The 25,115-nt window shown below is 40.2% G+C and overlaps 1 protein-coding gene and 1 long non-coding RNA gene across 2 annotated transcripts; both read left to right on the top strand.

Annotated features, from left to right (window-relative positions):
- Positions 1 to 16,454: 16,454 nt before the first annotated feature.
- On the top strand, positions 16,455 to 17,970 carry LOC126721065 (uncharacterized). The gene is made up of 2 exons (XR_007653802.1): positions 16,455 to 16,789; positions 17,755 to 17,970. It is a non-coding gene; the product is annotated as an uncharacterized LOC126721065 (long non-coding RNA).
- Positions 17,971 to 19,631: 1,661 nt separating this feature from the next.
- On the top strand, positions 19,632 to 21,239 carry LOC126721064 (anthocyanidin 3-O-glucosyltransferase 2-like). Its single transcript, XM_050424063.1, has one exon. It carries the CDS (start codon positions 19,738 to 19,740, stop codon positions 21,151 to 21,153), a length of 1,416 nt encoding a protein of 471 aa, XP_050280020.1. The 5' UTR covers positions 19,632 to 19,737; the 3' UTR covers positions 21,154 to 21,239.
- The last annotated feature ends 3,876 nt before the right edge of the window (positions 21,240 to 25,115 follow it).

Below are 25,115 nucleotides of genomic sequence, written 5' to 3'. Positions count from 1 at the left end.
TTTGTTTAAAAAAATCAGATCTGTTTTTATTGTTAAAAAAAATTGATTTTAGTTTGTTAAAATATAGATCTGTTTTGTGGGATGTACAAAAAAAGGGTTTTTGATGATAAAAATTTAGTTTTTGCTATGTTTAAAAGAATGATTTTTTGATGACAAACATTCAGATCTGTTTTGCTATATATTTAAAAAAATGATTTTCTAAGAAGAGAATTCCACTCACAATCTAAATTTATGCAATCATGAATTAAAATAAACACAAACACAGTAATACATAATCTCTTTCTTTATTTCATCAATTTGCATGTATTAAGAAAATCAGATTTGCATCTTAAAAAAGATGTAAATCAGTTTTGATTTGAGAAAAATTTAGATCTGCATCTCATAAAAATGCAGATCTCTTTTTGTTTGAGAAAACTCAGATCTACTTCTAAGGAAGATGTAAATCTATTTTTATATTGAAAAAAGCTCAGATCTACATCTTATCAAGATGCATATCTGGTTTTGTATTGAGAAAAATTCGGATTATAAGATGTAGATCTGTTTTTTGTATTGAGAAAAATTCATATCTACATCTTATAAAGATGCAGATTTGTTTTGTTTTAATTAAAATAATTGTTCACATGAAAATTTATTGACATTCAAGAAAAAAGATTATAAAAATCACATAAAAAACAATCATGCTTTAACAAAACAACAATTAACAATTCATTTTATGGATATTTGAAAAAAAGAAAGAGATATAACATGTATCATCACATCACAAGAAAAATTATTTTTATTGTTATCCAATCATCCATTTTTTTCTTATCCATGCATCTCTATTTTAAACACTAATTGTCAACCATTCACAAAATTATTTAATTAATTTTAATTGTTTAACCAATCAAAATTAATTTAAATTGATCATGTGTGGTCGATTCTACCTAGACACAATGCATGTTGACCGTGCAAACTTGATCATGCGATATCTTTCAATCCAATAATCTGATTTGATAGCCAGAAACACCACTGCGACCATAGAATCTCAAGATCCTATTTATGGTATGCAATGAATAAATTAATGCATGTAATGCAAAGACAAAATGATGAATGTAATTCAAGAACAAATTGATACATGTAATGCAATTATGATTTTTGGGGTACATGGATTGGTCATTCAAGTCATTCTCCTTGATTAAATTATGGGTGCAAAATTGGGTGTCTACAAGACCATTAGATTAGATCACACTCCTGATATGTCAAAGAAGTCTACATTTCATAATTGGCTTCACAATTCTCTCAGAATTGAGATTCTATGAAAATAGAAGATGTGAGATTATAATATTCAAGTGACAGTTGCTAATTGAATAATTAATCTTATAGCAATCCCGTTCAATGTGTCTTACAAACTTAAAACATGTCAACGCATAAACTAGAAGTCTCTATTGCCATAATTAAGACAAACCATCTTAGTTGACATGTGTTGAGGTCTAAAAAAAAGGTCATAATAAAATAAGCCCAAAACAGAAGAACAAGTCAATCCCAAAAGGAAAAATTCAGGCTAAGCCCAAAGCAATAGATACGGATGACCCATGGGGGAATAAAAGAAAGGCCCAGAGGATCCTGAAGCCCAGAAAAGAAAGAAGCATCCAAAAAAGAGACCACGGCAAAGTATAAAGAAGCAAGGATCCTCAATAAGCGCAGATTCCTTCAAGCACAAATAAAAAGGAAGACTGGGATAGATCGATAGAAAGAAGACAGAAAAAAAGAAAACAAGAAAACAAAAGAACGCAAGAGACCTCTCATGGCACAGACAGAAGAGGCCTCGGGGAACCAAGACAGGGAAGAAGAATGATAACAAAACGATTTTTAAAAAGGTAGAACAGGATTCCGCCCAAATAGGAAAGAAACGGAAAAGTAGAAGGCGCCAGAAGTGGGGATGCCGAGAAGGGCATACCTCAACACGTCCCAAAGAGGATGGCCAACCAGAAGCTTTTGAAGGAATCAGAACCAAGAGAAGGAAAGAATGAGAGAAAACGGAAAAGGGACTTACCGAGACGATGGGGACAGAACATGCTCTGTTTGCAAAAGAACAAAACAGGGGAACCAACGGTTCCCCGGGACGCCCAGAAAACTCCATTATAAAAGGAGGGGATGGGTTGTGAAGAAGGCAGCGAGAAAAAAAGAAAGAAACGCAAGAAAGAAGAAATTCTCTAGGAAAAACTATCAGAAAAATCTGTGCAGAAAGAAAATACTAAGGGAAAAACAAATATTGCTTCCCGATATCCTGTAAAGGCCACTATTGCACATACTCGGATTCAACAAGAATCAAACTTTGCAAGTTTTGAAAGCTGAAATAGCCATTCAAGACTGCAATTTTTGAGCTTGATTGGACCTTGTATCACGTCCTAGTGAGCTTTCTGTAATCAAACAGATAATGTATTAATGAAATACTGTTTCATAATTCCCAGGATCCCCACAGCACTTCTTTCTTTTTTTTTTTATCGTCTTGCTAATCCTGTTTTTCTTTCCTTCTGAACTTACGTTGTTAATTTTTGGCACTCTTCGATATCCTTGTTTGTCATTTTTTTGTATATTGTCAGAAGTATTCTTTGCATTCACTTGATTCTTAAATAGCTCGATTAGCTGCGGTGAGTCAAGGCCCGGTCCACCAAACCCTTCCTTTTCATTCAGGCCCGGGATCCTTGGGCCTGAGTATCCCGAAAAAGGCACTCTCACATTTTGGCGACTCCACTGTGGACTGGGCAAAGAAGAAGGAAGAAACAACCCCTTCACAGAGAATGCCTCCAAGACAAAGAAACAGCAAAGGAACTGATGTGCCACCTACGACCTCTGAGCCTGTAGGAGAAAACGAGGAAGTCTCCAGGCAAGGAGGTGGGATACCCTTGGTAGAACAGGAGGTTGTGTCAGAACAAAGACACGCAAGACAAGAACCAGACCTAATGGCCAGGATGACAACAATGTTAAAGGATCTGGAGCAAGAAGTTCGTCTTCTCAAAGAAGGCAGGACATAGGAAATTAGAGACAATATTCCCCCTACTGGCCACCAAGATGGGACACAGTCAAAAGGAGGGTCAGCAGTGGGAGGAAGAGCCAACCCTCAGTACTTGACACTGGCAGACGTCAATGCCCTCCTGGAGCAAGAAAGGGAAAAACTCTCAGGGATCCCCAAGCAATTCTCTCGGGATCCCCCGTTCCCTCCAGAACTTCTTGGCAAACCATATCCTAAGAGATACGAACCCCCAAAGTTCCATCCTTTCGATGGGAGGAATGGAAGTGCCGTGGAACATGTGAGCAGGTTTGTCCACACTATGGCCCCTATGCAGGAGACAAAGAATTATGTCTAAGGGAATTTGCCAAATCCTTAGTGGATAGGGCATACACTTGGTACACCACGCTGAGACCCGGGTCCATCAAGACCTGGGATGAGATGATGGAAAAATTCTGCGCCAAATATTACCCTGGTGAAGACAAAATCACTTTCCAGAACCTGCAAATGGTGAGGCAGAGACCTGGAGAAGATCCTGTTCAATTCATTAAAAGATTCGAAGATGTGTCCCTAGACTACTATGGAGACCATGAAGAAAAGGAGCTCGTGGAAACCTGTATAGCCAACATGCTTTTTGATTACAGACTCAACCTTGAAAATTTATGTATCACACAGTTTGCTGACCTGCTACAGAGAACTAGAAGGACGACGCAAACCATGAGAACAAAAAGGCTGCCCGCGTCCCAAGCTATGACAGCATCAGCAAGAGAGAAAAGGAAGAGACCAGATGGGAAGGTGTTTGAGGAACCACCGGTGATCCCATGCACAGCTGAAGAGTTAAGCCATGTCCTAGACAAATGGATTGGAGATGGGGTTGTCAGGCCATTCACTGTGTCCAGGCCACCAACCGAAGAAGAAAGGAAGAATCCTTTATTTTGCAGAATCCATAATTATGTGAAGCACTCCACTAAGGACTGCTGGACCCTTCGCAGACTCTTCCACAAAAAGTTGAGAGAAGGAACCTTGGAACTCACTCAGAAGGAGCCAGAAGTGCAGAGGAACCCCTTGCCTAACCACAAAGGAAAAGAGGTGGTAGCAGTAGTAATACACGGGAACCCGGCAGAAGCAGGAGAATCTGAAGGATCCTTTCACCCGAGCACAGTCAGAACCCTCCAGAAGAATCCTAAGTTCAGGTCACTATTCAATCAATTAGGATTCGGACCAGAAGCAAGAAGGGTGGCCACAGAGTCTCTCATGAGCATAGCAGCAGATTCAGGGATGGAATGCTTTACAGCTGAGTCGCATGCTAGTCGAGCTTTCCTGGAAACAACCAATGCAATAACCTTCACTGATGAAGACATGGAGATTGAGCACCTAGACCACCGTAGACCCCTTTATCTCATGGCCACCATAAACGGTGTTCAAGTCAGAAGAGCACTGGTGGATACGGGGGCAGCACTCAACCTCATAGCCTTAAGTACCCTGGAAGCTATTGGCTTAGTTGACAGAAGGATCCTGGGGGCTCCCATGGAAATAACAGGATTTGGAGGATCGGTGGAATCAAAAGAAGGATACGTGCAGCTAGCCTTAAGGGTAGGGCCAATAGTAGCTTTGACAAGGTTTCATGTGATTAATGCAGAAGTTTCTTATCACGTGTTGCTAGGACGCCCGTGGCTTCATAAACATCGCCTTATTCCATCCACGTTGTGTTCAAGTCAGAAGAGCACTGGTGGATACGGGGGCATCACTCAACCTCATAGCCTTAAGTACCCTGGAAGCTATTGGCTTAGTTGACAGAAGGATCCTGGGGGCTCCCATGGAAATAACAGGATTTGGAGGATCGGTGGAATCAACAGAAGGATACGTGCAGCTAGCCTTAAGGGTAGGGCCAATAGTAGCTTTGACAAGGTTTCATGTGATTAATGCAGAAGTTTCTTATCACGTGTTGCTAGGACGCCCGTGGCTTCATAAACATCGCCTTATTCCATCCATGTTCCATCAATGCATTAATGGGAGGCTGAATGGAAGGCCCATAAGGATCCCTGCCAACCATAATCCTTTCAGCCAGGGAGAAGTAAACTTTGCAGAAACAATGTTTTATGATGAGTTGGAGCCAGATGATGAGAACCCCGCCCCAGGAATCCTAGGGGCACCTATCCTAGAAGAAGAAGAAGGAGGGAGGGGCACCCGTGACTTGAGGAACCTTCTAGAAAGAAAAAGACAAAAGAGGGAGCCTATCTCTTCATGATCCCGAGAATGTGTGGTGGTGCGGGAACCTGGGGGAATGCTAATTTATCATTTGTGAAGGTGCGCGGGACCCGAATGCATTGCGTAGAAAGGTCCCGGACCACCAAGCTACATGATGGCCCAAGAAGAAATCCCAGAAGAACCAGTTAAGGAGGCCCAGATTCAGCCTGAGGAAGAACTAAAGGAAGTAGACTTGGGAACAGAACCAGGATCCCGAAAACCTGTTTTCATTAGCAGTCAATTGGTGGCTCAAGAAAGAGAACAACTGGTAACCTTGCTTCAAAAATACAGAGATGTGTTTGCATGGACCTATGATGAGATGCCTGGTCTAGACCCGGAGTTGGTAGTCCATTCTCTTAATGTGGACCCAGGGATGAGGCCAGTAGTCCAACCAGCTAGGGTCTTCCACACTGAGGTAGAAGCTCAAATAGTCCAAGAGGTTAAGAAATTACTAACAGCTGGTTTTATCAAACCCATCCAACACCCAAAATGGCTTTCCAACATTATACCTATGAAGAAGAAAAATGGTCAAATCCGTTACTGTGTAGACTTTCGCAACTTGAACAAGGCATGTCCTAAAGATGAGTTCCCCTTGCCCAATATCGACCTCCTTGTAGATTCAGCTGCAGGAAACTCAATGTTCTCATTTATGGATGGGTACAGTGGATACAACCAAATCCGCATGGCAGCCAAAGATGCAAAGAAGACGGCATTCAGAACTCCGATTGGGAACTTTTACTACACTGTAATGCCCTTTGGCCTCAAAAATGCGGGGGCTACGTATCAACGGACCATGACAGCCATTTTCCATGACATGATGCATGAGGAGATGGAAGATTATGTAGACGATATTGTGGTCAAGTCAAAAACCAGAACAGGACATTTCCAAGTACTCGAGCAAGTTTTTGAAAGATGCAGGAAATACAAGTTACGTATGAACCCCATGAAGTGCGCCTTTGGAGTGTCTGCTGGAAAGTTCCTTGGGTTCCTGGTACATCACAAAGGCATAAGCGTGGACCCAGCCAAGGCCACAGCTATTGCCACGATGAGAAGACCAACTACTATTAGGGAACTCAAAAGCTTCCTGGGAAGGGTCTCCTATATCAGGAGGTTTGTGCCTGGTTTAGCCTCAGCTACAGCAGGCCTATCCAAACTATTGAAAAAGGGAAATGAATTTACCTGGGGAACAGAGCAGCAGGAAGCTTTTCAAAGAATTCAGGGCATTATGAATCATCTGCCCACCCTCCAGGCGCCAGTACGTGGGCGACCTCTGTTGCTATACTTAGCATCAAACTCTCAGGCAATAGGAGCTTTGCTGGCACAAGAAGATGACCAAAGAAATGAGCAGCCCATATATTATGTAAGCAGAACACTCAAGGATACCGAGACCAGGTACCCCAGAATAGAGAAAGCCTGCCTAGTGATCGTTTATGCATCCCAAAGGTTGAAGAGGTACTTCTCAGCTCACCAAATCCTCTTGGTAACCAAGTCCCACCCCATAAAAGCACTCCTGCACCAGCCCCTTCTCACGGGAAGGATAGCACAATGGCTAGTGTTGCTCTCACAATATGATATAGGTATGAGAACTCCCAAGGCTGTCAAGAGCCAGGCCATAGCAGATTTGCTAGCTCAATTCCCAGGGAAGGAAGAAGGCCCGCTGAGCGAAGAAATCCCTGGTGAGGTAGCAATGATGGAGATCCCAGGGAAGAAATGGACCATGAGGTTTGATGGGTCAGCTACAGCAACTTCAAATGGGGTAGGAATTGTACTAAGCTGTGAAAATGGGGATATCATGCCCCTGTCTTTCAAGCTTGGTTTCTCATACTCTAATAATGCAGCTGAGTATGAGGCATACTTAACTGGGTTGACTATAGCACTCAACATAGGAGTGAAACATATGAGAGTACTGGGAGATTCTAATCTTGTAGTCTCCCAAATGAAAGGTGACTTTGCATTACGGGAACAAAGTTTAGCAGCCTACAGGACTTGGGCACAAAGGCTGGAGATGGAATTTCAAACCTTCAGCATAGAATACACTCAAAGAAGTGAAAACAGGTTTGCAGATGCTCTCGCCACCCTGGGATCCCAAATACCATTTAATGGGAGGGATACGCTGATAAAAATAGGAAGGCAGGAACATTCTATTGTAAGGATCCTCCAAGGGATGTACCCCGGGGAATCCAAACAGTGGGACTGGAGGGACGAAGTCAAAGAAAGGATGAAAGAGGCGAGCCCTAGAGGGAACATCAAAGAACTAATGGATTACACTCAGATAGAAGGAGAATTGTATAGAAGACTTCTAGGAGGAATACTGTCCAGATGTATCACCGAGAAGGAAGGAAAGTCAAAACTAGGAGAATTACACGCCCAAGCATGTGGAGTTGCAGAAAAAGTCAGCCTATACAGAAGGATGCAACGCATGGGGTATTACTGGCCAGATATGGACAAGGAAGCAGCAATCATACAAGGGAAATGCCAGGAATGTCGTTTGGCAATCGATAAAGAAGAAAGCTACGCGGTGTTTATTGCAGAAGATTGGCGGGTTCCTTTCATAGGATACCTGGCTCGAGGGATCTTGCCAACCGACAGGGAACTGGCCCACAAGCTCAAAAAACTAGCGTGCATGTATTTCTTGCATAACGACATTTTATTCAAAAAGAGATACCATGGGGATCCCCTCAGGTGCCTGGGACCAAAGGAAGCTAGAGAAGTAGTCAGAGAGGTGCACTTTGGAGATTGCGGAAGTCACCCAGGGAAGAGAAGGCTGTACAAGCAGTTACTGTTGTTGGGATATTACTGGCCAACGATGAAAAGAGACTCTGAGGAGCTAGTCAAAACATGTCATGCTTGCCAAGTCCTAGGAGATGCAATTCACACTCACCCAAATGTCCTACAGGATATGACGACGCCATGGCCTTTTCATACTTGGGGGCTCAATCTCATAGGGCCCATAAATCCTCCATCTAATGGTTATATATGGATCCTGGCAGCCACGGAGTACTTTACAAAATGGGTAGAGGCCATCCCTTTGAAAAAAGCTACTGGAGCAGCTGTAGCAAATTTCATTCGAGACCACATCATTACAAGGTTCGGGATCCCCAGAAGATTGATCAGCGACAATGGAACCCCATTCATAAACAAAGATATGAAGGGATTAACTGAAACATACCACATCAAGCATGGAAGATCTACCCCATACTACCCACAAGGAAACGGCCAAGCTGAAGCTACTAATAGGGTAATATTAAAAATCCTTAAGAAAATGAAGCATGAGTATGGAGGAAAATGGAGTGACCATCTGGCAGATGTGCCTTGGGCATGTAGAAGCTCTGTAAAGACAGCCACAGGATTCTCCCCATTCTCCCTGGTTTATGGAACAGAAGCCATTAGTCCTGTGGAGTTAGTCATTCCTACACCAAGGGTAGTTCTGGAGGAAAATCAGAGAGAAAGTGAGGACGCAAGCAATGAAAAGAGGCTAGTAGATCTGGAAGGAGTAGAAGAAGAAAGAGAGTTGGCCAAGAAAAGGAGCCAGAGATACCAGCAAAGAATGACCAGAGCATATGCACAAGCAGTACGCCCAAGAGTGTTCACTAAAGGGCAATTAGTGCTAAGGATGGCGGAGCACGTGAGGAGGAACCTGCCAGGGCCTTCCAAGTTCACCCCAAAATGGGAAGGACCCTACATCATCAATGCAGCTCATGAAAGTGGGTATTATTACCTTACCAAAGAAGATGGAACAGTCCTGACAGAGCCCATAAACGGGAAATGGCTGAAGCAATACTATGCATAAGGACAAGGGGATCCCGGTACCTCAGGGTCCTTTCACCAGCTTCACTATCTACTAAGTTCTTTTTATTTTTGTCTTTTTATTTTTCAGCCTTTATCATGAATTCTGGTCTAAGATAATTTTGTTCAGGAACATGTGATAGATTGACACTTTGTGGTCAATACTGCACCAAAAGACTTTTTTCTTTGTTCCTTAAAAATGACAATGTTTTAATGAAATTCCTGTTTCTTCAACATTTAAGTTTTTCTTTAAATACTGCAAGAACCAAATTTGGATAAATTTAAGGAAGGATACCTGAGTCAAAAAAAAGGGGAGAGTATGTAATACCCTTTTACATATGGCCCAGGATCCACCTCACAAATAATTTCAGATATCCCACAAACAGTCCCAAGTGCATAGGTCTAGGATCACAGAATAAAAGTAAAATATCTAGGATACCTAGCTTAGCACTTGGCAAAAGGGGAACCTGTCAAGGTTCATGAACTGGGACCGTATCTCAAAAAAAAAAAATATACATAGGGAAGGATACCAGTGTACCCAGTTCAGTACTTGCATAATAGATTACCGGGTACCTGGACCAGAATTTACAGTGAAGCCTGTGGAAACCATGGTCCAGGACTCAGGAAAGAAAAGAGCCATAGGAAAGAAAAGGCAATATACCAAAGAAAAAGACAGATTCACATACTAAGAAATAAGAAGCAGTTTTGAAACACAAAAGAGAAAGCAAAGAGCAGAGCAATGTTAAAAAAAAAAAAAAAACTTATACAACCCCAAATTGTTCATGTAAATCTGAAAAAAAATAAGCTAAGGAATGAGGCCGGCCAACAGGGAGGCATCCGGAGAAATAACAGGCACAGCCAAAGTAGAAAGGATCCTCTGCCGCTTGACCTTCAAGTCTTGTAAAACCTTGTGAGCATGAGCCAAAGCTTCCTCAGCAGCAACTATCTCAGTGTCTATACTCTTGAATGATTGCCTCTGAAACAGCATATGAGTTAGCAGACGCAAGTGATCCAGCAGAAAAGACAAATTGAACTTGGCCTCTAGAAGGTCTTGCACCACCCCTCTCCACTCTAGAAGCTTTTCTTCAGACAAGGAATCTACAGAGGAATTCCTTAGGGAAATCAGCACAGCACACAGCAACTCCATCAAAATATTGCCTAGAAAAACGCCTCCCCTGAAGCCACTGGTAAAATCCCCGTGACTCTTGAGCAGGCTCTCTAGCAGCGGCAGGCCTTCCACAGGAACAGAGAAGCGCAGGAAGCTGCCATAAGAAGACCCAAAAACATGGAAGTGGCTGGCAGGAAGACTGTTGAATTCCAAGAGATTAAAGCGAGCCAGGAAAGAGGAAAGTCTTGAATCAAGATCTGAGGCAGCCATCTTCGAGGCATCCCCCATCGCCGTGTCGTCACTTGCAGAGACAGGAGGATTTGCAGCCTTTTGCTCTGGATGAAGGTCAGCAACTTGAACAGGTCTCACAATTCCTTCAGGGATAACAGGCTCAGAACCTGCAAAGCCTGTATCAATATTCAAAAAAAGAAGAAAAGAAAAGGAAGAACAGATTTAGTCTTTTTTTTTTTTTTTTTTTTTTTTTTTTTAAAAAAAAGGAGAAAAAGAAGAACAAACCGGTTCCAGTTTCTTGGGGCAGAGCCTCTTCTTCCTGATCTCCTGACTTCCCCGAAGATTCTAGGAAGGAACATAAGGTAAGTTGAAGAAAAGGTGAAGGACCAATGGCAAAGTGGCTAAAGGAAGGGATAGATGCAGGGGGCTTCGCCGTATAAAAGAAAAAAAAAGGGGGGGAAGAAAAGGAAACACGATGGGAGCAGCTTGCACTCACCTTCTGAGCTTTCTGATTCTAAAGAAGAGGCAACACTGGGAGCGGATTTCTCACTGGTTTGACCTAAAAGGAAAAGGAAAAGGAGGAACTCAAGAAAAAATGGAAAGAAAGTAAAAATATAACGCTATTTCAAGGAAACAAGGTTTACCTATTTGTTTGGATAAAGGAGTGTCTCCCAAAGCACCTTTATCTGACAAGGATTAAGGAAACACAGTCCTGATAGGACTAGGAGTGCGTTCAAGATGGGGACTTTGAGATGACGGGATCCTAGAAGCTTTGGGATCCTGAGAATCCTGGGAACCTTGCATCGGTTGCCCGGTTTCCTCAGCTGGATCATCAGTAGGGGGCTCCTCCCCCATAACAGGAAAAACAACAGAAAGAGCTGTGATAGTTTCCTCCCCCAGAGCCTTGTCAGTCATAGGAGGGGATACCTCCACCTAAAGGAAGAAGAAGCGGAGAAGGCAGTGCCAAGTGAAAAAAAGAAGAAGAGAAAAACACAACAGCAGGAAATGCTAACAACACAATGTCAGAACAAAAGGGAAAGAACAAAAGAAGGGGGGGAACACACGTACCACGTCGTCTCCAGAAGATTGGCTCTTACCCTTCTTGTGATCAGACTTGCGCTTGGACTGCAAAGGAAATCACCACTCATCAGCAAAATAGAAATAAGTGCAACAAGGTGAACAGGTAAAAAAAAAAAAAAAGAGAAGAAGGAAAGAAGTCTTGCCCTTCTCTCTCTCTCTACAGATTCTCTGGAAGTCTTTTGCTTACTACGAGTACGCCCAGAGGGTCCTAAAGGAGGCTGGGATACCAAACCAGAGGATCCTAAAGAACCATGGACTGAAGTAGTCACAGGAACCTGGGGAAAAGAAGACTCTACCTTGGTCTTCTTCCGGGTCCTTGAAACCAAAGGTTCCCTGACATCCTTGCCTCCTAAGATGCCAAGTGTGCTTGAGATTTCCCCGTTTTCCTTCTTTTCGCCTCAGAGCCTATCTCCACACCTCCTGTACTTTCGCCAACATCAGCAGCTTTCATTTTCTTCGACTTGACATCCTTACCTTTACTCGGAGCAGTGGCAGCACTTATTGTCTCTGTTGCACCCTTTTTGATGGGCACCCCAGAGGAAGCACCAATGATGAGACTATCACCCAGCCAGGTCTTAGGAAAATCCTGTCCATAAGCCACCCAACCTCCCCTGGAGGCATGCCACTCTGCAAACCCAGTCTTGCTGCTTGCAGCAGCAGAAACAATCCCAGCAGTAGGAAGGGATAAACGTCTATTGGATGTCGAAGCAGAAACAATGCTAGGATTCGGGGCTTCCCGAACTGTACCAGTGCCAACATAATCAACAAAAGACTTTTGTACTCTTCTCCAATAACTGGTATAGCCACTAGAAGCAAAGACTCCTCTCTGGGAGTTAGGCACTGCAAATTGGGGGCTTCTCCGTGACCAATAAGAAAAGGCCTACAGCCTCAAGAAAGGATCCAAGGAAGGAAGGGATGACACCACATCCTTAAAAACTGGAGGAATGTCCTAATCAAAACCAAATTGTCGGAGCACCCGGTGTGCTGAATAATGAGTATATTTTGGGCCACTTGAAGAAGGCACAGGAAGGCAGGAGGGGCTAATGCAGGTAAGATAAGCCAGACTGCCCTCATCACCACGGCGCAAGTCAAAGGTATTACCTATAGAAGATAAAAAAGAAGACAACACAGAATCACACACAAAGCCAGGACCAAACTCACGAGGGGATCTCCAATATAAGCTCCCTGCTTGGTCAAACAATTCCACAAGATTGAGGCCACCACCTTTCAAGCTAATCCAACGAAAAATAATGGGAAAGGCATCGGTAGAATTGCCACAAAGACCCTTCACTATGTCGGGGGATCCTTGGAACTTGTCCTTCACAAATTTCAAATTCCTGCACTTAGCCAAAGTAGCTGCAGAGCGGTCCCACATGAAAATCTGAAGAATAGCACAGTGAAGAGATGAAGTGATCACATAACAAGAATCACCCTCAGCCTCATCTCCATGAAGCTAGTCCAATTGAGAATAAACATGACCCAAAAACAGAGGGGCCAAAGGATACTGGGTACCTCGAGCCAACTTGATTGCCAACGGAAAAAACGAAGACTTAACTCCGTACCCAGGGAACTCACTAAACAAAAACTTACTAAGCCAAAAAGCCAGGAAACCGGCCCACCTCACTTCCTTATCTTTTTCACGAGAGAGGGTCATCACCCATCTCCCCATCCTAGCCGGCTTACCACCAGAAGAGGCGGCGCGACCACCAAAATGACCAAATAATTTTTCTTCTACCACGAGATCCTCACCAGAAAGGTTAATATCAAAGGGATTCTCTTCACCAAACACCGGAAGGAGGAAGTTATTAACCACATCCTCCAAGGTGATCGTCAATTCACCAGTAGAAAAGAAAAAAGTATGAAGGGAAGGACACCAACGACGTACCAGATGCCTGAGCCCTTTGGCGTCTCTGAAGCCCTCAAGGTTTCTGGAAATAGCCACTGCCTTTAGGATACCGTCGCGCTCCAAACGACCCACAAACTCAGCATCAGACAGTTCCTTGTCTACCCATATAGGCCAACCCTGAATCTTTCCCGGAACAAAATCAAAGAAAATAGGAACCGCCTCTCGGATTCCTTGTCTGATCTGGAGATCGAAAATCTCTCTAGGATCAGGAACCTGGGCGAAACCAGCGAAACCCGCTTGGCCAGAAAACATCCAAACGTGAGGGGATGGAGGAGCCTCACCATGAGATATATGAGGGAAAAATAAACTGAGAGAATACCAAGGATCCCGTAAAGGGAAGGCCGGACGTTCAGTAACCTCGTGAGAATCACTCGGAGCAAAACCAGAAGAACCTTCACCCTCAGAAGGACTGGGAGTACGCTCTCTCCTCTTTCGAGAAGAAGAAGAAGCCATCGAAACAAAGAGTAACAGAGAAGAAGAGAAAAGGAAAGAGAAACACAAAGAGTGAAAAACTCAGAGAAGCAAAGTGATAAGATGAAACGGCTACAATAAAGGCACAAATAGTAGTTGGGGAAAACAGTTTATGGAAAGACGCGCCAGTTGCCAAGAAATTTAATTTGAAGTAGGGATTAATCAGCAGTTATTAATGAGAAATAACGGGAAACGAGAAAAGTGGGTAGAGGAGTTTTACCTCAAATACCCAACTGCCACGTCCCGTATAAAGAGGAAGCTGCAAAAAGTAATAATTATAAGGGAATGCAACACGCAAAAAGGAGGTGACTAAAAGCAGCAGAAAAGGGCCGGGATTCCAAGTAAAAAGGAAGGGAACCCAGTAGAAGTTGAAAAAAGGGGGATACCACGAAAATCTTAGGAAACCTAAATCACTCACGCGTGGGTTTCAGGCAACCCACGAGCTCGGGGGGCTAAATGTTGAGGTCTAAAAAAAGGGTCATAATAAAATAAGCCCAAAACAGAAGAACAAGTCAATCCCAAAAGGAAAAATTCAGGCTAAGCCCAAAGCAATAGATACAGATGACCCATGGGGGAATAAAAGGAAGGCCCAGAGGATCCTGAAGCCTAGAAAAGAAAGAAGCATCCAAAAAAGAGAGCACGGCAAAGTATAAAGAAGCAAGGATCCTCAATAAGCGCAGATCCCTTCAAGCACAAATAAAAAGGAAGACTGGGACAGATCGATAGAAAGAAGACAGAAAAAAAGAAAACAAGAAAACAAAAGAACGCAAGCGACCTCTTATGGCACAGACAGAAGAGGCCTCGGGGAACCAAGACAGGGAAGAAGAATGATAACAAAACGATTTTTAAAATGGCAGAACAGGATTCCGCCCAAATAGGAACGAAACGGAAAAGTAGAAGGCGCCAGAAGTGGGGATGCCGAGAAGGGCATATCTCAGCACGTCCCAAAGAGGATGGCCAACCAGATGCTTTCGAAGGAATCAGAATCAAGAGAAGGAAAGAATGAGAGAAAACGGAAAAGGGACTTACCGAGACGATGGGGACAGAAAATGCTCTATTTGCAAAAGAACAAAACATGGGAACCAACGGTTTCCCGGGACGCCCAGAAAACTCCATTATAAAATGAGGGGATGGGTTGTGAAGAAGGCAGCGAGAAAAAAAGAAAGAAACGCAAGAAAGAAGAAATTCTCTAGGAAAAACTATCAGAAAAATCTGTGCAGAAAGAAAATACTAAGGGAAAAACAAATATTGCTTCCCGATATCCTGTAAAGGCCACTATTGCACATACTCGGATTCAACGAGAATCAAACTTTGCAAGTTTTGAAGGCTGAAATAGCCATTCAAGACTGCAATTTTTGAGCTTGATTGGACCTTGTATCACGTCCTAGTGAGCTTTCTGTAATCAAACAGATAATGTATTAATGAAATACTGTTTCATAATTCCCAGGATCTCCACAACACTTCTTTCTCTCTTTTTTTATCATCTTGCTAATCCTGTTTTTCTTTCCTTCTGAACTTACGTTGTTAATTTTTGGCACTCTTCGATATCCTTGTTTGTCATTTTTTTGTATATTGTCAGAAGTATTCTCTGCATTCACTTGATTCTTAAACAGCTCGATTAGCTGCGGTGAGTCAAGGCCCGGTCCACCAAACCCTTCCTTTTCATTCAGGCCCGGGATCCTTGGGCCTGAGTATCCCGAAAAAGGCACTCTCACAACATGTTATAAACTTATAGTCTTCATAGATAAAACGTTCAATTTCATCACTGAGTACGAACTACATTTTTTAGTTTACAAGGAACTTGTAATTTATATTTTATGTAATTACATCACATAAATCACATAAAATGCATCTCAAAAACTATATGATAATGTCCAATTAGTTCATACAAATAACCTCATATAAGTATACAATTTATTTATTTATAACATGCCAATAAATTAGGTTTTAGGACACAAAATAATGTTATATATTTCGTTTCGTTCCGATTGAAACGATTGGAATATATCGTATTAACTTGCAATCTGGTACAGTAATACCACCCGTTCCATCTCAAGTTGAATTTTGACTAGTTTTGGGAAGTTTTGGCTCTCCCATTAAATTCCAGCCGAAATGAAAATTTCAGCCAGTATCTGGTTTTGACTTAAAAAAAAAAAAAAAAAAATACAAACCCATCAATAATAGGTCGCCACCATGTCACCGACTGCCACTTGCCTGAATGAACCCAGCCCACTGCTTTTCTGTTTCGCATTCAATGCTAGTGGAGATTGGTCTTTTTTACACTTCTAATTTCTACTTTCTTCTAAAGTCTTGTACCCCTATCCTCTTTTATTGATTAGGTTTCAAAAAGCCCACGTGATTAGCTTCGGAAATGTCAAAAAAAAAAAAAAAAAAAAAATCCAAGTGTCACACTAGGTATTATTTTATTTTTCCCCTATTGTCTAGGTACAACGGCATATAATATATATTAATGTTTATTTGCGCTAAAAAAAAATATTATTATTAAAAGTATTATATTTATAATATTTTCTTAACAATTATAGGTTGAAAATTATTATTAATTATAATTTAAATTTACTATTTAAATTATTTTTTTTTCTATTAATATCAACCCGTAATAATCTACCACAAATACCGTTTAAAATCCTGTCATTATAAATAGCAAAAAATAACTGGTTAAAATTAAAGAGTACACATAAATAGAAATAGAGAGGCGACGAAATGCAGAGAGGCGATGAGGACACGGAGACAGAAGCAGAGAAAGACGATGAAATACAGAGAGGATGAGGCTGCGACATGGAGAAAGAAACAGAGAAATAAATCGTGTTTTGAAACTTTCTGATTTCATGCAGAGACGTTTGTCATTCTATTTTTTCCCCGAAATAAGGAGGAAGGAAGATGAAACAGCCTTCAGCATAAGCACAAAAAACCCCTTTCCCAGGAACTCTCGATATCAGACCATTCTTTCTCGGTAATTTTCAACTAACCTCTTATCCTATTGTCTTCAATTATGTTTGCTGTCAATTTAGGGATATCGTTGAAATCAGGGAAACAACCTAGAAGATCAAATTCTAACTGAATTTTTATTAGGAATTTTATATTTCTGGGTTTTGTATCAAATTCTAACTGAATTGTTATTAGGAATTTTCAGTTTCTAGGTTTTGTTCCTTTGCTTTCATGAATTTCAATTTCGTATTTTTTTTTGTTTTGATTTTTTTTTTTTTTTGGCTTGCTATCTGGGTCATTAGAGAAGAAGAAGGGTTATTAGATAAATTATAGACTTGAATTTTCTTTTCTTTTTTTTTCAGCTAAAAGTACTTGCCTCTTTGTAGTAAAAAAAAATTCCTGCTGAGGTTTTGGACTTTCTTACTGTCAAGGACACTTTGATGATCGTTTCTTTCTTCTTTCTTTTATTTATTTATTTATTTATTTATTTTTATATAGGTTAGGGAAGAGTTTTAGACTTGCATTTTTTTTCTTCCTTTTTTTTTTTTTCAGCTAAAAGTACTTGCCTCTTTGTAGTAAAAAAATTTCAGCTGAGGTTTTGGACTTTCTTTCTTCAAGCTAGTGAGTTAGGCTGCTTAGATTTGGTGCAAATGTGAGTTGGGTGTTTTGTCATTTGATGAATTGCCTTGAATGTGTTTGATTATTGTTGTCAATTAGACATACATTAGAGTTGTGAATGAGATTTACACTACTTTGACTCAAAAGAACAAAAAAGCAAGCCCTCTCTCAAAAGTCTTTTTAAAGAATAGAGAATGCCAAGAAGAAATTTGCACTTGACCATAAATTAGGATTTAATATTGGATTGCTTCAAAGAATTATGTAGATTGTTTAATCTATCCTTTGGAATTGTTTTCCCAGTTTCAGGCTTCTTCTTTTTTTTCTTCTTCTTTGGGTAAACAATATTGAACTTCTTCTTTTCTTTGTTTGCAGCTTCATCTTGATGCCAAACTCAAGATTTACTGTCAAAATCAAAGTTTGAGAGGGAATTTGTAGCTTGAAAGCAGATGGATTTATTTCATCTTTGATTACTATGTTTTTAGTTATTTTAATTTTTCGACTAAGTCAATATAGTGTATTTAATTGTATTGTGGCTGTTTGGATCAGTTATATATCTGCTTGAATGCATCAAAATTTTCCTTATGTCTATTGAATTTTGCATAAGAATTTGTATCATGACTATAATGTAGTGATGTCAAATATGGTTCTCCAGTTTTTCCATATTTTCAAGGTAAATTTTTAAAGCAGTAAAGCACAATCTTGATACAGAAGTTTGATAATCTTATACAAGTTGTTTTGGTATTGCATGTCATATTATATAGGCTATTGTTTTCTTTTCATCATCTATTGAGTAATTTTTTTTTTTTTTGGAGAAAATCTTTTTAGTAGTTGAATGCATGCTCAGTTGCTTAATGGAACACTATGGTGTTTTACCCAAGAAATATGATAAGTTAAGACACTTTGTTTTCTGAAACAGTATGCCATGGTTCAGATATACAGATATAACAATCTAAATTTTTCTTTCCATTTATTCTCCTCTCTTCACTTTTTTTTTTTTAAAAAAAAAAGAAAAAGAAAAAGAAACATAATGAGAACAAATTCTTATGACTTTATTACTTCTAATTAAACCATTTTTACAATTATACAGAGATTATTGTTTTCACCTCTTTTATCTTTTGAAAAAAAAATCATTTCCAAAAACAAACAAAAAAGGAGGAAAATTATAAATGCAACATATATACTTGGTTATCTGTGACTTTAAATGAAGCTAAGCATTGTTGGCCACAGAAATTTAAAAGCAGAACAAATTATAAATGCAACATATATACTTGAATGCATGTAGTGGAAGCATGACAACTAAGTTTATATTGAATGTAAAGTTTATTAATACATAAAATGATCCCGCGCATTGCGCGGGTTAAAAGCTAGTTTTATATAATAGTAAAGATATGTGTGTGTGTGTGTGTGTGTGTTTTATAAAATCTCGAAACAACTTAAAATTGTATGTCAAAATAGGCCAGTACTAAAATATTATATTCTACTAAACAAAACGAAATGGACTCGAAATGAAATTAATAACATATACGATAGACTTTAGTGAATTTATTAACAGATATTTTTGATGTCACAAAAGTTTGGAGAAAGCACACATGGTTCATTAAATCTTGAGTAGTAAATTTCGAATTCACAAAAGGTTCATTAAATCTATAAGGAGATAAACCAGAATTCACTAGAAAAAGAATATATATAGATCTATTAGATAATAATACTAAAATAGGGTACAAATAAATAGTCATGGTCATTGTAGTGTTCTGATGTGTGGGCAAAACACACAAAACGGATAAGTATTAAATAGTTATAATATTATATTAAAAAAAGAAAAAAAAGAAAAGAAAAAAGACGTTGGTTTTGCCACAAGTATCACTACTGAATTCTGGGCGTTAAGGGATGGCCTTATCCTTGCCTCTCATATGGGATTACAAAATATTGAAGTTGAAATTGATGCAAAAGTAATTGTGGATTTGGTGCAGTCCAATTCTGTTGTTAATAATTCTTTCCTTCCTTTGCTTAATGACTGCAGATCCCTCCTACGAAGCTTCCATCAGGTTAGCGTAAGTCACACATTTAGAGAAGCGAATAGATGTGCGGATGCCTTGGCGAGAAGAGGGTGTTCTCTCCAGGAAGATTTTGTAATTTTTGATTTTCCACCATCTGTAGAAATTGAATCCTATGTAACTACAGATGCTAATGGCATGTATTATTATGAGACATTATATAACCAATGCTAAAAGCTACAACTGAATATCAATTGCACATTGTATTTCTATTATTTTGCACATTTTCATACACATCTACGATAATCGAAAGAAAGGCCGGAGAGCAGAAGTTTTGATAAAATATCTGGTGAAGCAGACAATGGAGTTGATGTTCATTCCATTCCCGAGTATTAGTCACCTCATACCAATGGTAGAGCTTGCAAAGCTATTAACAGAACGAGACGACAGGCTCGTGATAAAGATCTTCATAATGAAGCAATCATCTGACTCAAAGGTTAGTGCCTACATTGAATCGCTTAATTCCTCCTCCATCAGCAATCATATCAAATTCATTGACCTCCCTGCTGAAGACGAACCCACCACTTCTTTCAATTCCTTTTCATTTATGGAAAGCCAAAAACCCCTACTCAAAGATGTTCTTTCCAAGCTTACTCTTGCCGAGTCGAGCTCTAATACATCTCAAGTAGCTGCATTTGTCTTGGACATGTTCTGTACACCGATGATAGATGTAGCTAATGAATTTGGTATCCCTACATACATATACTACACCTCAAGTGCTAATGCTCTTGGTTTCACTTTTTATTTTCAAACCCTTCATGATGAACACAACCAAGATATTTTGGCTTACAAAGACTCAGACACTGAGCTGGTTGTGCCAAGTTTTGTCAACAAAGTCCCAGCTAAGGTCTTGCCTTCTGGACTTCTAGGTAACCCTCTTTTTTTTATTAACCAAGCAAGACGGTTCAAAGAAACAAAGGGTATTATTATAAATACATTCATGGAACTTGAACCCTTCGCAATAAACTCCTTTTCTAATGCCAAAACACCACTAGTTTACCCTGTGGGACCTATAATGAACCTGAAGGGCGAAAACCATGAGATCCAAAAGCCCCAAAATGGTTTTGATGTCATGAAGTGGCTTGATGATCAGCCTCTATCATCAGTGGTGTTCTTATGCTTCGGTAGCATGGGAAGTTTTGAAAAAGACCAAGTTAAAGAGATAGCATATGCATTAGAGCATAGTGGCTGTCGTTTCCTATGGTCCTTACGCAAGCCACCACCAAGTGGTGGGATTGCTAGTCCAAGTGATTACACAAACCTTGAGGAAATTCTGCCACAAGGGTTCAGCAATCGAACACAAGGTACTGGTAAGGTTATTGGTTGGGCTCCACAAGTGGTGATCTTGGCCCACTCAGCAATCGGAGGGTTTGTGTCGCATTGTGGGTGGAATTCTACGTTGGAGAGCCTTTGGTTTGGTGTGCCTATTGCCGCTTGGCCAATTTATGCTGAACAACAAATTAATGCTTTTGAGATGGTGAAAGAGTTGAGATTAGCTGTTGAGGTTAAAATGGATTACAGTAAAAGTAAGCAAATTATTGTAACGGCTATGGAGATAGAGAGAGGAATAAGGGAAGTAATGGACCCCAATAGTGAGATAAGGAAGAACGTGAAGGAAATTAAAGAAAAAGGTAGGAAAGCTTTGATGGATGGTGGATCTTCGCACTCTTCATTGGATCGTTTGATTGTTGATTTGATGGGCAACATAGTTCATTGAGATCAATTTTCATGAAGCAAAGAAGAAGAATATATTTTTATCTTTGTGACAATGCAATGTTTATTTGTATACTAGTTTTGTAAGAATTCTCCTTTTTTATTTATTTATAAATATAGTCTATTTATCACTTTTATTAAGCACAATTGCTAGAAAGTCAATTGCGGCCTTAGAAAAAAGAATCCATCTACTTTCGGCTGAAACCCAGCCATGCCCAGTTTTGACCTCTTTTGTCTTGACATTCATACTTAAAAATTGTAAATGAATGGAAATATCGAATGACTTAAACAATATGCTTAAATCTCAAGAAAAATAAGAAAAAAAAAATTATATGTGAAATAAAACTAGCTTACAACCTATGCTTATACATATGATGCATTTACAAATAAACATAACTAAATGGGTATTAAAATTTTACTAAGTTTATATATAATGTTTGTACATTTGAAAATATAAAAATAGCTACATATAAAATAAATATAAGTTTATTTAAAACAATTGTAAAAAAATTATAAAAAAATTTGTTTATATGATTAGTTATTAAAATTCTCAATTTTAGTTTGTCCAACCACTATTTGTATAATAATAATAATCCTTAATAAGAAAAAATATATTCATAACAAATAACATTAATTTTCTATTATTTGTAGTGTATTTGATTTAATGGTCTAGATGGGAATGAAACCTAAGTGTTTTTTTTTTTTTTTTTTTTTTTTTTTTTTGAGAAGAAAATGAGTCCCAAGTTGAAGCCTAACTCCAATATAAATATAAATTCTATTTTTGTTATTTATTTATGTAAGGTTGAATTTATTCAACCATCTAATTGGCTTTATTCCGTGCCAAATTTGCTTGTAATTCAGCATTTAGTAACCCTGTATTTAGGTGGGATTGTTGTAAGGGTAGTGAGTGAGATAGTGTGAAGATTGCTCAAGAGTGTGCAAGAAAACAGAGTGTCGCGGCTGGGACTCGCGGCTGGACTCGCGGCTTCAACCCGCCAGAATCTGCACACGTGCCAAGCATGCTGGAAGATGAACAGTCATGCTAGCTGGAGCACTACAGGACAAAACAGGAACAACTGGCCATACGGTTATCTCGCGACTGGAACTCGCGACTTAGTTAAGCCGCGAGGTCAAGCCGCGAGCCACCCCTGTTTTGGAAAAACCTGACGTTTCGCATTCCACTCCTCTTCAGTATAAATACCCTTTTAACCCACGATTGAAAGAGAGCTTCCAGAGAGAATTTTGAGAGAAAAACCCTAAAGAAAAACCAGATTGTTTTACCCACAATCTCTACCTTAGAGTCTCATCAAAATCCCTCACTCTCTTCCTCTCCATTGTCAAATCCTTGAGAGGCCATTATACCAAACCTGGTTCTCACCATTATCATCTCTGTGAGACAGTCGTTTGGAGTTCTGGGAAGCAGTTAGGAAGGAGCCAATATTCATTGGTTGATGCTACGGTGTAGTAGCGGAATCCGGAAAGCTAGAAAAGAAAAAGGTTCGGCGCAACCTCGTTGGAGCAAGAAGCTTGGAGGGCTTAGGTGCATTGGGTAGATTAGGCTTGGAGGGTCTATTGCTATCCTTGTATCCCAACTGTATTTTCTAGTGGATTGATTACCGCTTGGAGGGCGGCGGAGAGGTTTTTCGCCGAGGTCTTCGGTTTCCTCTTCGATAACATATCTGGTGTTATCGCTGTGTTTGCATCTTCCTTCCTCTCTATCTCTGCCTTTACATTATCTGCTGTGGTTTATTTTGTTGTGGCTTAGATAGTTGTTTAATCAATTCCATGTTATAGCATATGTTAAGTTTCCGCACACTAGTTGTTTAACATATTGCGTGTGTTGATTAAATTGGTATTTGGGGGTCTAAACGTTCAAAAGTGTTTTTGTACACGTTATTGAACTTTCAATTGGTATCAGAGCGGGTACACATCTGTTTGGTTTCATTACCATTGTGTGATCCTTGACTCCCTTTCTTTTGAGATGGATAGGTCTCAATCCCTTAATGCACCTCCATATTTTGATGGAAGTAACTATGCATTTTGGAAGGTTCGTATGAGAGCCTTTTTATGCTCTATTGATGAATCCGTGTGGGATGCTGTTGAGATGGGTTGGACCAAACCTGAAGCAGCCAAATCCACATGGGATAAGGCAGCACTTACTGCATCTAATGCTAACAGTAAAGCACTAAATGCTATTTTCTGTGGTGTGTCTCCAGATGAATTTCACAGGATTTCTCACATTACTATTGCAAAAGATGCATGGGAGATTCTGGAAACAACTTATGAAGGCACGAAGAAGGTGAAAGATACCAAGTTACAAATGCTGACCACTCGGTTTGAGGAGCTCAAGATGAGTGAGGATGAGTCTTTCGACTCATTCTATGGGAAGTTAAATGAAGTGGTTGTCAGCAAGTTTAACTTGGGGGAGAAGATGGAGGATTCTAAGATTGTAAGGAAGATCCTTCGATCATTGCCGGAAAGTTTCCGTGCTAAGGTGACAGCCATTGAAGAGAGCAAGGATCTTGATGACATCAAGGTTCAGGAGCTGGTTGGTTCTCTACAAACCTATGAGATGACTCTGCCAAATCAACGGAAGAGTAAATCCCTTGCTCTAAAGACCACTAATGAGAAGGTGGAAGATCAAGGCACATCGGGAGAAGATATGGTGGACAAGGATGTAGCCTATCTTGTTAAAAATTTCAAGAAGTTTTTGAAATTCAAAAACAATGGAAAATTTGATGATAAGAGAAATTTCCAAAATTCTGGAAGGGAGAAAAGGGATTTCAAAAGAAAAGATGGAAAAGAATCCCAATCCACACAAGGTGTTGTTTGCTTTGAATGCAACGGACATGGACACTTCAAGAAGGAATGTCCTAATTATTTGAAGTCAAAAGGCAAGGTGTATGCCACAACCTTGAGTGATTCAGACTCGTCCGACTCAGAATCTGAAGAGAGCTGTGATGGAGAAGGGAACTACTCAGCTTTCATGACTATTGCTCATGTTGAGCCTTCGGATGAATTGAATTTGCTTGTTCAAGACCTTGGAGAACATAGTGAGGATGACTCACTAGGAATTGCTGAAGAATCAGAAGCTGAAGAAGAAGAAAGCACAGCAACTCTTCAAGAAAATTACAACTCACTTTTGGAGAAATCAGGTGAATACACAAGGGTAGCCAAGGCAGCTGTGAGAAAGATGAAGAAGGCTGAGGAGGACTACAAAAGTCTCCTAATCCGGTATAGGGAGGCCAAATGCGAGATTGAAACTCTTAATGGTGAGCTGTCCGAAGCCTACACTAAAGTGAGATTCCTTGAGAATGAGGTTGTTCAAGCAAATGCAAAAATAGAGAGGGTCACCACCAAGAAGCTTGATGATGTTATATCATCTCAAAAGAGCTTCTCAGACAAATCCGGACTGGGATATACCGGAGGAAGTAGCTCAACTGGAAATGTCACCAAAGAAGTGAAGTTTGTGAAGTCCAAAGATCCAGTTGTAGCTGACTCTACGAGTGTGAACCTCGAGGTGGAGAAAAAGAAGAATGTGGTAGACCAACGGATGCTGAATCATCGAAATCAGTCTATGGGCAGGTCCGAGTCTCGTGCCAAGTCACGTCCACGACCACAAAGAGGTCCTAGAGGAATGTATGTGTGCCATTATTGCGGACTTCAAGGGCACACTCGACCAAATTGGCAAAAGCTGAGGGCAATGAACAGTGCTACTCCTCAAAGGTCAGGAGGACCAAGAGTTGATAGGAGAACTTGGGCAGGTGATCAACCTAGAGAGCAACATGGAGATCCCGGAATGATGGACGTGATGAAGATGATTGGTGCATTCACCAACTGCTTGGAAAGCTTCTCACGAAGGTTTGAAAGCCCTAACTCCCGTACCCAATCCTCTAAGGAAATCACCCCAAACGCAAGTGTCGTGTGGGTGAAAAGGGGTACTCATGCATAAGCATTACAACATGT

Source organism: Quercus robur, chromosome 4, assembly GCF_932294415.1.
Source record: "Quercus robur chromosome 4, dhQueRobu3.1, whole genome shotgun sequence".
Lineage (NCBI taxonomy): Eukaryota > Viridiplantae > Streptophyta > Magnoliopsida > Fagales > Fagaceae > Quercus > Quercus robur.
This window is presented reverse-complemented; position numbering and strand designations above follow the sequence as displayed.